The 12,785-nt window shown below is 47.2% G+C and overlaps 1 protein-coding gene across 16 annotated transcripts in view; it reads left to right on the forward strand.

The window, feature by feature from the left end:
* FAM118B (family with sequence similarity 118 member B) overlaps positions 1–12,785 on the forward strand; it is a 51,416-nt gene that overhangs the window by 28,685 nt on the left and 9,946 nt on the right. For all 16 annotated transcript variants that reach the window (XM_009424383.5, XM_009424382.5, XM_024346827.3 and 13 more), the window contains 2 exon segments: positions 59–311; positions 10,590–10,817. In XM_009424383.5, coding sequence (XP_009422658.1) covers positions 59–311; positions 10,590–10,817 — 481 coding nt within the window.

The following is a 12,785-nucleotide window of genomic DNA, read 5'->3' on the forward strand; positions in this document are numbered from 1 at the left end:
TCTGTGTGCCTCATATCTATTGGATATTCCAATCCTCTCATTTGTTTTGCTTTTATAGGAAGCTGCTTCCAAGCTTAAAAACTAAGAAGCCTCGAGAACTTGTGCTAGTGATTGGAACAGGCATTAGTGCTGCAGTTGCGCCCCAAGTTCCAGCCCTCAAATCCTGGAAGGGGTTAATTCAGGCCTTACTGGATGCTGCCATTGATTTTGATCTTTTAGAAGATGAGGAGAGCAAAAAGTTTCAGAAATGTCTCCATGAAGACAAGAACCTGGTCCATGTTGCCCATGACCTTATCCAGAAACTCTCTCCTGTGAGTACCCTAGTATGTGCCACAGTATTTGGAATTTCCTAAAATTTAACTATCACAACTAGCATGATTTGGCTGTCAAAACTAGCATGCCAAATGTAACAGGGATATTCATTTACAGCTTGTAGGTTTCCATAACATTTGACTCTTCTGCGCAATGTCTGTTTATGGACCCTACTCAGGACAGTTATCTTAACCCCATTTCACTGTGTGTCTATGAGAGAGAAATGATGTTGAGGACTTTATATGTACAAATTACCACTGTGTTTTGAATTTATTTTTTTCCTGCATCACTACTATAAAAGCTGTGTTCTGTGGCATCCATGCCTTGTATGGAATCCCACAAAGATTGGAGATAATTTTATCATTTTATACATGAAACAAAACCAGTTTTTAGTGTTCTTTTTAGAGGTAATAAGTCAAAATATTTATAAGGAATTGCACCTTATTTTACCAAACTGAGTTGGATAAAAGGACTCCCTGTCTTGCTTTGTCTGAAAATTTATTTATTTATTTATTTATTTTTTTGATGGAATCTACTTCTTGTCACCCAGGCTGAAGTTCAGTGGTTCGATCTCGACTCACTGCAGCCTCCGCCTCCTGGGTTCAAGCGATTCTCCTGTCTCAGCCTCCTGAGTAGCTGGGATTACAGGCATGTGCCACCACGCCCAGCTAATTTTTGTATTTTTAGTAGAGACAGGGTTTTGCCATGTTGGTCAAGCTGGTCTCGAACTTCTGACCTCAAGTGATCTGCCCACCTCAGCCTCACAAAGTGCTGGGATTATAGGCATGAGCCACTGCACCCAGCCTGCTTTAAAATCTTAAAAATCAGGCTTCTAGGACCGGGCGTGGTGTGGTGGTGGGCACCTGTAATCCCAGCTGCTCAGGAGGCTGAGGCAGGAGAATGGCTTGAACCCGGGAGGTGGAGGTTGCACTGAGTTGCGGTCGTGCCACTGCACTCCAGCCTGGGCGACAGAGGAAGACTCCGTCTCAAAAAAAAAAAAGGAATTAATGGGGTTTTAAAGAGTTCATGGAATCTCCATACACTTTACAAAAATTAAAAACGGATCAAAGACCTAAATATGATACCTAAAACTGTAAAACTCTTAGAAGAAAATACAGATTTAAAATTTCATGACTGGATCTGGCAGTGGTTTTTTAGACATGACACCAAAAATGCAAAAAACTAAAGTAAAAAAAAATATAGATAAACTGGACTTCTCCAAAGTTAAAAACTGTTAGGCTGAAAGGACACTGTCAAGAAAGTGAGCCGGGGATGGTGGCTCATGCCTATAATCCCAGAACTGTGGGAGGCCAAGGCAGGAGAACTGCTTGAGGGCATGAGTTCAAGACCAGCCTGGACAACATAGTGAGACCCTGTCTCTACCGAAAGAAAAAAAAAAGTGAAAAGACAGCTTCCAGAATGAGGAAATGTTAGCAAATCACATATCTCATAGGCGTATAATATCCAGAATCTATAAAGAACTACTGTAACTTAATAAAGGCTAATAATTCAATTTTAAAATAACGATGTAGTTGAATAGACATTTCTCCAAAGAAGATACACAAACGGCCAATAAGTGCGTACGAAAAGATGTTCAGCATCATTAGTCATTAGCAAAATACAAATCAAAACCACAGCAAGGTGCCATTTCACACCCGCTGGGATGACTAGAATCAAGAAGACAATAATAAGTGTTATTAAGGATGCGGAGAAATTGGAACCTTTGTGGGAATGTAAAGTGATGCAGTTGCTTTGGAAAACAGATTGGCAGTTCCTCAAAAAGTTGAACAGTGATTCTATGAACCAGCAACTGCACTCATAAGTATATACCTAAGCGAATGGAAAACATATTCATGCAGCAACTGTACACTCATGTTCATAGCAACGTTATTCATAATAGCCAAAATAGTGGAAACAACTCAAATGTCTAGTTCATGAATGGAGAAACAAAATGTCTGTCCATACAATGTTAATTGGCCATTAAAAGGAATGAAGTGCTCGTCCCATACAACAACATGAATGAGCCTTGAAAACATTAAGTAAAAGAAGCCAGACACAAAAGGACATATATTGTATGATTCCATTCATATAAAATGTCCAGAACAGGCAAATCCATAGAATAGAAAGTAGATTATTGCTTGACAGGGCTAGAGGAAATTCTTCCCAAACTATGCTAAAAAATAGAGTAGGAGGGAGTACTTCCAACTCATTGTATGAGGCCCATATTATCCTGATAACAAAACCAAACAAAAGACATCAGAAGAAATGAAAATGACTAAACACAGTGGTTCAGGCTTGTAAGCCCAACGCTTTGGAAGGATGAGGCGCAAGCATCACTTGAGCCCTGGAGTTCAAGACTCCACTGAGCTGTGATCGTGCTACTGCACTGCAGTCTCGGTGACAGAGCAAGACCCTGTCTGCCTCTAAAAAAAAAAAAAAAAAAAAAAAGAAGGAAAACTACAAACCAGCCAGGATCTCTTAGGAACATGGACACAAAAATCCTCAACAAAGTACAACCAGACTGAATGCAGTACCCATGAGGAAGTCAGAGTCTTCTGGGGAATGAAAGGTTGGTTTAACATCTGCATATCAGGCCAGGTGCAGTGGCTCACACCTGTAATCCTAGCACTTTGGGAAGCCAAGGTGGGCAGATTACTTGAGGTCAGGAGTTCGAGATCAGCCAGACCAACATGGCAAAACCCTGTCTCTACTAAAAATACAAAAATTAGCTGGGCATGGTAGTGCATGCCTGTAATCCCAGCTACCCAGGAGGCTGAGGCAGGAGAATTGCTGGAACCCGGGAGGCAGGGGCTGCAGTGAGCCGAGATCCCACCACTGCACTACAGCCTGGACGACAGAGCAAGACTCCGTCTCAAAAAAAAAAAAAAGTCTGCATATCAATATAATGCATCATATCAATAGGATAAAAGACAAAACCACATGATTTTCTCAGTAGGTGCAGAAAAAACATGTTAGCAAAATGCAACACTCTTTCATGATTTTTTTTTAAAAAGCCACACTCTACAAATGAAGGAATAATAGCAAACAATAGAAGGTAACTACCTCAACACGATAAAGACCGTATATGAAAAACTCACAGTTAACATATTTAATGGTGAAAGACTGGATTTTTTCCACTAAGATCAGCAACAAGACAAGGCTGTTTTCCCACTCCACTCCTGTCCAACATGGTGCTGGATGTTCTAGACCGGGCAGTTAAGCAAGAAAAATAAAGGAATCCATATTGGAAAGGAAGAAGTGAACTGCCTCTGTTTGCAGATGAGATGATGTAGTCTATAGAGGATCCTAGGTTATCCTCTATTAGAACTAACAAGCTTAGCAAGGTTGGAGAATCCAGGATCAATATATGAAAATAGTATTTTTATACACTTGCAGTGAACAATAATTCTTCCACTTGGCATCAAAAATAGTAAAATAGCTAGGAATAAATTTAACGGAAGAAGTACAGAAGGCTGGGCGCGGTGGCCCACGCCTGTTGTCTCAGCGCTTTGGAAGGCTGAGGTGGGCGGATCACCTGAGGTCGGGAGGTAGAGACCAGCCTGGCCAACATGGTGAAACCCCGTCTCTACTAAAAATACAAAAATTAGCTGAGCATGGTGGCGGGTGCCTATAATCCCAGCTACTCGGGAGGTGGAGGCAGGAGAATCACTTGAACCTGGGAGCGGAGGTTGCAGCGAGCCAAGATCTCTCCACTGCACTCCAGCCTGGGCAACAAGAGCAAAACTCCATCTCAAAAAATAAATAAGTGGAGAACTTATGCTTTGAAAACTACAAAACACTGAAAGAAATGAAAGAAGATCTAAATAAATGGAAAGACATGCCATGTTCCTGAATCAGAAGACTTAATATTATTAAGATGGAATACTCTGCAAATTGGTCTACAGATTAGGATCCAGCTGCTGATTTTGTAGAAATTGACAAACTGATTTAAAATTCATATGGAGCCAGGCACCATGGCATGCTCCTGTAGTCCCATCTACTTGGGAGGCTGAGGCAGGAGGATTGCTGGAGGGCTTGAGCCCAGGAGTTCTGGGCTCCCAGGAGCAGGGGACCACCAGGTTGCCTAAAGAGGGGTGAACGAACACAGATTGGAAATGGAGCAGGTCAAAACTCTTATGCTGATCAGTAGTGGGATTGTGTCTGAATAGCCACTGCACTCTAGCCTGGGCAACATAGTGAGACCCTGTCTCTAAAAAAAAAAATTAAAACTTCATATGAAATTACAAGGGACCTAGGGTAGCCAAGACCGTCTTGAAAAAGAACAAAGTAGGGAGACTCAAATTTTTTTTTATTTCAAAGCTTACTACAAAGCCACAGTAACTAAGGCAGCATGGCAAAGGATTCTTAGATCACACACTGAAAGCACAAGCAACAGAAGAAAACTAGATAAATTGGACATGATGAGAATTTGAAACGGAAGTGCTGTAATGGTTGTCATCAAGAAAGTGAAAACAGAGCCAGGCACAGTGGGCTTGTACCTGTAATCCCAACTACTTGGGAGGCTAAGGTAGGAGGATCATTTGATCCCAGGAGTTCGAGGCTGCAATCAGCTATGATCATGTCATTGTACCTCAGCCTGGGCAACATAGTGAGACCCCCGGCTCTAAAAAAGAAAAAAAAATGAGGCCGAGCACAGTGGCTCACTCCTGTAATCCCAGCACTTTGGGTGGCCAAGGCAGGCGGATCACCTGAGGTCGGAAGTTCGAGACCAGCCTGGCCAACGTGGTGAAACCCCATCTCTAATAAAAATACAAAATTAGCTGGGCGTGGTGGCGCATGCCTGTAGTCACAGCTACTGGGGAGGCTGAGGCAGGAGAATTGCTTGAACCCGGGAGGCGGAGGTTGTGGTGAGCCGAGATAGCGCCATTGCACTCCAGCCTGGGCAACAGGTACGAGACTCCGTCTCAAAAAAAAAAAAAAAAAAAAAAAAAAGAAAGAAAGAAAAGAGAATCCACAGAATGGAGGAAATTATTTGTAGGTCATATTTGACAAAAATCTAGTATCCAGAATGTATAAAGAACTATTACAGCTCAGCCTGCCGAGTGCCTGCGATTGCAGGCGCGTGCCGCCACGCCTGACTGGTTTTCGTATTTTTTTGGTGGAGACAGGGTTTCGCTGTGTTGGCCGGGCTGGTCTCCAGCTCCTAACCGCGAGTGATCCGCCAGCCTCGGCCTCCGGAGGTGCCAGGATTGCAGACGGTGTCTGGTTCACTCAGTGCTCAATGGTGCCCAGGCTGCAGTGCAGTGGCGTGATCTCGGCTCGCTACAACCTCCACCTCCCAGTCGCCTGCCTTGGCCTCCCAAAGTGCCCAGAGTGCAGCCTCTGCCCGGCCGCCACCCCGTCTAGGAAGTGAGGAGCGTCTCTGCCTGGCCGCCCATCGTCTGGGATGTGAGGAGCCCCTCTGCCTGGCTGCCCAGTCTGGAAAGTGAGGAGCGTCTCTGCCTGGCCGCCCATCGTCTGGGATGTGAGGATCCCCTCTGCCTGGCTGCCCAGTCTGGAAAGTGAGGAGCGTCTCTGCCCGGCCGCCATCCCATCTAGGAAGTGAGGAGCATCTCTGCCCGGCCGCCCATCGTCTGAGATGTGGGGAGCGCCTTTGCCCCGCCGCCCCGTCTGGGATGTGAGGAGCGCCTCTGCCCGGCCGCGACCCCGTCTGGGAGGTGAGGAGCGTCTCTGCCCAGCCGCCCCATCTGAGAAGGGAGGAGACCCTCCGCCCGGCAGCCGCCCCGTCTGAGAAGTGAGGAGCCCCTCCGCCCGGCAGCCACCCCGTCTGGGAAGTGAGGAGCGTCTCCGCCCGGCAGCCGCCCCGTCCGGGAGGGAGGTGGGGGTCAGCCCCCGCCAGGCCAGCCGCCCCATCCGGGAGGGAGGTGGGGGGGTCAGCCCCCCGCCAGGCCAGCCGCCCCATCCGGGAGGGAGGTGGGGGGGTCAGCCCCCCGCCCGGCCAGCCGCCCCGTCCGGGAGGTGAGGGGCGCCTCTGCCCAGCCGCCCCTACTGGGAAGTGAGGAGCCCCTATGCCCGGCCAGCCACCCCGTCCGGGAGGGAGGTGGGGGGTTCAGCCCCCCGCCCGGCCAGCCACACCGTCCGGGAGGGAGGTGGGGGGTTCAGCCCCCCGCCCGGCCAGCCGCCCAGTCCAGGAGGGAGGTAGGGGGGTCAGCCCCCCGCCCAGCCAGCCGCCCCATCCGGGAGGGAGGTGGGGGGGTCAGCCCCCCGCCCGGCCAGCCGCCCCGTCCGGGAGGTGAGGGGCGCCTCTGCCCGGCCGCCCCTACTGGGAATTGAGGAGCCCCTCTGCCCGGCCAGCCGCCCCATCCGGGAGGGAGGTGGGGGGTCAGCCCCCCGCCCGGCCAGTCGCCCCGTCCGGGAGGGAGGTGGGGGGGTCAGCCCCCCGCCCGGCCAGCCGCCTCATCCAGGAGGTGAGGGGCGCCTCTGCCCGGCCGCCCCTACTGGGAAGTGAGGAGCCCCTCTGCCCGGCCAGCCGCCCCGTCTGGGAGGGAGGTGGGGGGGTCAGCCCCCCGCCCGGCCAGCCGCCCCGTCCGGGAGGGAGGTGGGGGGTCAGCTGCCCCGTCTGGGAGGGAGGTGGGGGGGTCAGCCCCCCGCCCGGCCAGCTGCCTCGTCCGGGAGGTGAGGGGCGCCTCTGCCCGGCCGCCCCTACTGGGAAGTGAGGAGCCCCTCTGCCCGGCCAGCCACCCCGTCCGGGAGGGAGGTGGGGGGGTCAGCCCCCCGCCCAGCCAGCCGCCTCGTCCGGGAGGTGAGGGGTGCCTCTGCCCGGCCGCCCCTACTGGGAAGTGAGGAGCCCCTCTGCCCGGCCAGCCGCCCCGTCCGAGAGGGAGGTGGGGGGGTCAGCCCCCCGCCCGGCCAGCCGCCCCGTCCGGGAGGTGAGGGGTGCCTCTGCCCGGCCGCCCCTACTGGGAAGTGAGGAGCCCCTCTGCCCGGCCAGCCGCCCCGTCCGAGAGGGAGGTGGGGGGGTCAGCCCCCCGCCCGTCCAGCCGCCCCGTCCGGGAGGTGAGGGGTGCCTCTGCCCGGCCGCCCCTACTGGGAAGTGAGGAGCCCCTCTGCCCGGCCACCACCCCGTCTGGGAGGTGTGCCCAACAGCTCATTGAGAACGGGCCATGATGACAATGGTGGTTTTGTGGAATAGAAAGCGGGGAAAGGTGGGGAAAAGATTGAGAAATCGGATGGTTGCCGTGTCTGTGTGGAAAGAAGTAGACATGGGAGACTTTTCATTTTGTTCTGTACTAAGAAAAATTCTTCTGCCTTGGGATCCTGTTGATCTGTGACCTTACCCCCCAACCCTGTGCTCTCTGAAACATGTGCTGTGTCCACTCAGGGTTAAATGGATTAAGGGCGGTGCAAGATGTGCTTTGTTAAACAGATGCTTGAAGGCAGCATGCTCGTTAAGAGTCATCACCACTCCCTAATCTCAAGTACCCAGGGACACAAACACTGCAGAAGGCCTCAGGGTCCTCTGCCTAGGAAAACCAGAGACCTTTGTTCACTTGTTTATCTGCTGACCTTCCCTCCACTATTGTCCTATGACCCTGCCAAATCCCCCTCTGTGAGAAACACCCAAGAATGATCAATAAAAATAAAAATGAAAATTAAAAAAAAAAAAAGAACTATTACAACTTAATAATAAAAATGATATATTTAGGGGAAATTTAAACACTAATATTAAGGAATTAATATTTTTTAGGTGAGATAGAAGTATCGCGATTATGTTTTGTTTTGTATGTACTTTTCTGACTTTTGTGTGTGTTTGGAAATGTCCATATTAGAAAAGAATCAAATCTAACAGTATCAACTCAGCAGTACTATGGCAGGGTTAACAGGCCTATCTACTGAGCCAGTTTAACGTATACTGGGGAAGTGACATTACAGATTCACTGCAAAGAGCTTAGGTTTTGGAATCAGACTCTGTCACTTAAATGCACTGGAACCCTGCACAAATCCCTTAACTTGTCAACATCTGTTTTTGCACCTGTGAAACTGGGATATTACTTCCTTGTGTCGCTTTGTGAAGAATAGGTGAGATAATGTGTATAAAATGTCTGGCACATAGTTGATGCACTAGAAATGTTAATAACCCTGGGGCGGGAGGTGGTGGGGGAACAGGTTTTTTTTCTTTCTTTTTTTAAATAGAAATGGGGTCTCCCTGTGTTGCCCAGGCTGGTGTTGAACTCCTGGGCTCAAGTGATCTTCCTGTTTCAGCTTCCCAAAAACTGAGATTACAGGCTTGAGCTACCATGCCAATTTTTTGTTTCTTGTTTTTACTAAGTTTCAGGGTAGAAGGAAATGAAGGTCACTGTTTTAGATGAATGGGAAAAGGCCCTTAGAAGTTGTGTGGGAGTTTGGCATTTCCTTCTGACTACTGAGCCTCTCTGTTTATGTTTTCATTCCTTTGTCTTTGCTTATAAAGGCCACTGGTGGCAAATTTAGTTCTAGGGTCATCTGCTTTAAGAGAAAAAAACTTTCCAGCCTGGGAAACAAAGTGGGACCCCCTATCTCTACACAAATTTTAAAATTAGCCTAGTGTGGCGGTACACGCCTGTGGTCCCACCTACACAGGAGGCTGAGGCAAGAGGATCACTTGAGGCCAGAAGTTTGAGAACAGCTTGGGCAACATAGTGAGACCCTGTCTGTACGAAAAATTTAAAAAGTAGTCGGCGTGGTGGTGTGCGCCTGTAGTCCTAGCCACTTGGGAGACTGAGGCAGGAAGATTGCTTGAGCCCAGCAGGTCAAGGCTGCAATGAGCCACGTTCATGCCACTGTACTCCAGCTTGGTGACAGAGCCAGACCTTCACTCAAAAAAAGAGACAAACTTCCATTTTGAGTCTGAGGAAATCAATGCAGTTGCAGAATCATATTTCCTTCCTATGTTGATATGTAGGATTTAGTAGCTTAAATAGGTCTAAAAGATACTTAATTAAAATAAGTGACCTGGATTTTTTTTCCCCCAGGTTTTAACCTTTGTATTCTTTTTCTTAGAAGCAAGAAAATATGTTCCACACCCGTGATTATGTGATTGTATACCCAGGCCTTTTTATTGGTGTGTGTAATAATAAAACTGGTGTTAAAATGTAGTACGTATTTGCCAGCACAGTGGCTCACGCCTGCAATCCCAACACTTTGGGAGGCCGAGTCAGGCAGATCACAAGGTCAGAAGTTCAAGACCAGCCTAGCCAACATGGTGAAACCCATCTCTACTAAAAACACAAAAAATTAGCCTGGCGTGGTGGCAGGCATCTGTAATCCCAGCTACTTGGGAGGCTGAGGCAGGGGAATTGCTTGAACCCAGGAGGCGGAGGTTGCAGTGAGCTGAGACCACGCCACTGCACTCCAGCCTGGGTGACAGAGCAAGACTCCATCTCAAAAAAAAAATATATATATATATAGATAGATAGATAGATAGATATATGTATATCTACATATATACTTTTGTACTCTGACTCACAGACACTATCAATACATTATATATATTGTATATATATATACAAGGCATGGTGGCACGCACCTGTAGTCCCAGCTACTCGGGAGGATGAATCAGGAGAATCACCTGAACCAGAGAGACAGAGGTTGCAGTGAGCCAAAATCGTGCCATTGCACTCCAGGCTGGGCAACAGAGCAAGACTCTGTCTCAAGAAAAATAAAAATAAATAAAAAATAAAATAAAATAATGATGCAGTGATAACCTCATATGTGTCATTTCATTTGTTTGAAATTGTATTTGTAGGATACATGTGACTGCTAGATCATAGGGCAAATGGATTTGTGATTTGGGTAGACAAGAAAAGAGCACCATATTTTTTATAACAAATCTAAAAAAGTATCTGACCTTCAATAGTAGTTGACTGTTTTTTTTTTTTTTTTTTTTTTTGAGATGGAGTTTCGCTCTTGTTGCCCAGGCTGGAGTGGCGATCTTGGCTCACTACAACCTCTGCCTCCCGGATTCAAGCGATTCTCCTGCCTCAGCCTCCCGAGTAGCTGGCACTACAGGCACCACCACCACGCCCAGCTAATTTTTTTATTTTTAATAGAGATGGGGTTTCACCACGTTGGCCAGGATGGTCTCGATCTCTTGACCTCGTGATCCACCCGCCTCGGTCTCCCAAAGTGCTGGGATTACAGGCGTGAGCCACTGCGCCTGGCCTTTATCTCTGTTTTGAATTCAAAATATTCTTTCAAAATTTGTTACTGCTGTAACTAAAACAACTGACCTACCAAAGCACTTTGGACTAATTTTCTTTTTTCAAATCCCTCCTCAGCGTACCAGTAATGTTCGATCCACATTTTTCAAGGACTGTTTATATGAAGTATTTGATGACTTGGAGTCAAAGATGGAAGATTCTGGAAAACAGCTACTTCAGTCAGTTCTCCACCTGATGGAAAATGGAGCCCTCGTATTAACTACAAATTTTGATAATCTCTTGGAACTGTATGCAGCAGATCAGGGGAAACAGCTTGAATCCCTTGACCTTACTGATGAGAAAAAGGTAAAAAGTAAAGCATTGGTCCCTCCTTCAGGCTAGTGGATTTTATCTTCATCAGAAAAGCTCTTTTCTAGTTGGTATATTGGTATTTATGTAGAGCTAGAAAGGAAAAATTTTTTCCCTGGTTGGAGTTTTGGTTTTTCTTTTTTCTTTCTTTTTTTCTTTTTAAAGATCAAATCAATATACAGTAAAATGCATAGAACTTAAAAGTGTTCAGTTCTATGACTCTTGACAATTTCACCCAGTTTTAAAGCAAGATTAGAGGAAGTCACTTGAACTGTAAGATCTCTTTAGCACTCGACAGTATTGAGTGGTGTAATATTGATAATACTGGTTCTATTTTAGGATACTTTTTTTTTATGGCATCTATTGGAAATGTATGAAAAGTACTTTATACTGATTGGAAGAACAACTTCCAGGCCAAGTGATGGCTGAATTGAGGTTAATGTTTAGTGGAAACCTCAGCACTTTGTTTTAGCATAGTCTATACTGTACCTACCATAATTATTGAACTAGAGATGTTGATCTGTGTCGGCTAATGAGATGAGTTCTTAAAGTCTCATTTGTCCTACTCTGTGATTTTTGTAATGTTTTTTCCTACACTTTGTTTTCCTCAGGAATCTGCCTTTATGTCCAATTTAGAGCCCAACTAAGTAGAATTGAATAGACAAGTGATTTGCCCGCTGGCATTCAGTACTACAGTATTGCCCCTGCCAGAGTGGTAGCTGAAATACCACTCTTGTGGTTTTGCTGACCTTGATGGCAGGATTTAAAGGGAATTGAATTTAGAGAAAAGCTGCCCCATGAAGACTAGTTTTCTCTGGCCGAAGTGTCTTCCGCCTACGCCCTCATATTCTGTATGGTCAGCTCCTTCTTCATTTATAACTCTCAACCTAGGGATCCCCTCCTGAGAGACCTTCTCTGACCATCCTATTTAAATTGGATACTTATTTTTTGATCCAGTCTCTTGTCCGTTTCCTTTGTAGCACTTAGTATTAACTTGCAGCTTTTTTTTTTTTTTGAGAGACAGTTTCGCTCTTGTTGCCCTGGGTTCAAGTGATTCTCCTGCCTCACCCTTCTGAGTAGCTGGGATTACAGGCATGTGCCACAACGCCCGGCTAATTTTGTATTTTTGGTAGAGATGGGGTTTCTCCATGTTGGTCAGGCTAGTTTCAAACTCCTGACCTCAGGTGATCTGCTAACCTCAGCCTCCCAAAGTACTGGGATTACAGGCATGTGCCTGGCCGTTTTTTTGGTTTTTTTTTTTGTTTTTTTTTTTTTGAGATGGAGTTTTGCTCTTGTCGCCCAGGCTGAAGTGCAATGGCATGATCTCAGCTCACTGCAACCTCCTCCTCCTGGGTTCAAGCGATTCTCCTGCCTCAGCGTCCCGAATAGCTGGGATTACAGGCACCTGCCACCACGCCCGGCTAATTTTTGTATTTTCAGTAGAGACAGGGTTTCACCATGTTGGCCAGGCTGGTCTCGAACTCCTGACCTCAGGTGATCTGCCCACCTTAGCCTCCCAAAGTGCTGGGATTACAGGCGTGAGCCACCACACCCAGCACAGTTTTTATCTTGGCTGTTTATCTGTTTTCTGACTGTTTACCCCATAGGAATAGTAACTTCACTTGGATAGGTATCATGTTAGTCTTTCTTACCCTCATAGCTCAAATACAACCCTCATGTCTCAAATATGACAGTTAGGTGCTTGGTAAATTTTTTTTGATTAATAAATGATTGGGCTGGGCACAGCAGCTCAGGCCTGTAACCCCAGCACTTTGGGAAGCTGAGGCGGGAGGATCACTTGAGCCTAGTTCAAGACCAACCTGGGCATCATAGCAAGACCCCATCTCTACAAAAAGTTTAAAAATTAGCTGGGCATGGTGGTGTTTGCCTGTGGTCCCAGCTACTTGGGAGGCTGAAGCAGGAGGATTGATTGAGCTGAGGCAGTCGAGGCTACAGTGAGTTGTG

This window comes from Pan troglodytes, chromosome 9 (genome assembly GCF_028858775.2).
Source record: "Pan troglodytes isolate AG18354 chromosome 9, NHGRI_mPanTro3-v2.0_pri, whole genome shotgun sequence".
Classification (NCBI taxonomy): domain Eukaryota; kingdom Metazoa; phylum Chordata; class Mammalia; order Primates; family Hominidae; genus Pan; species Pan troglodytes.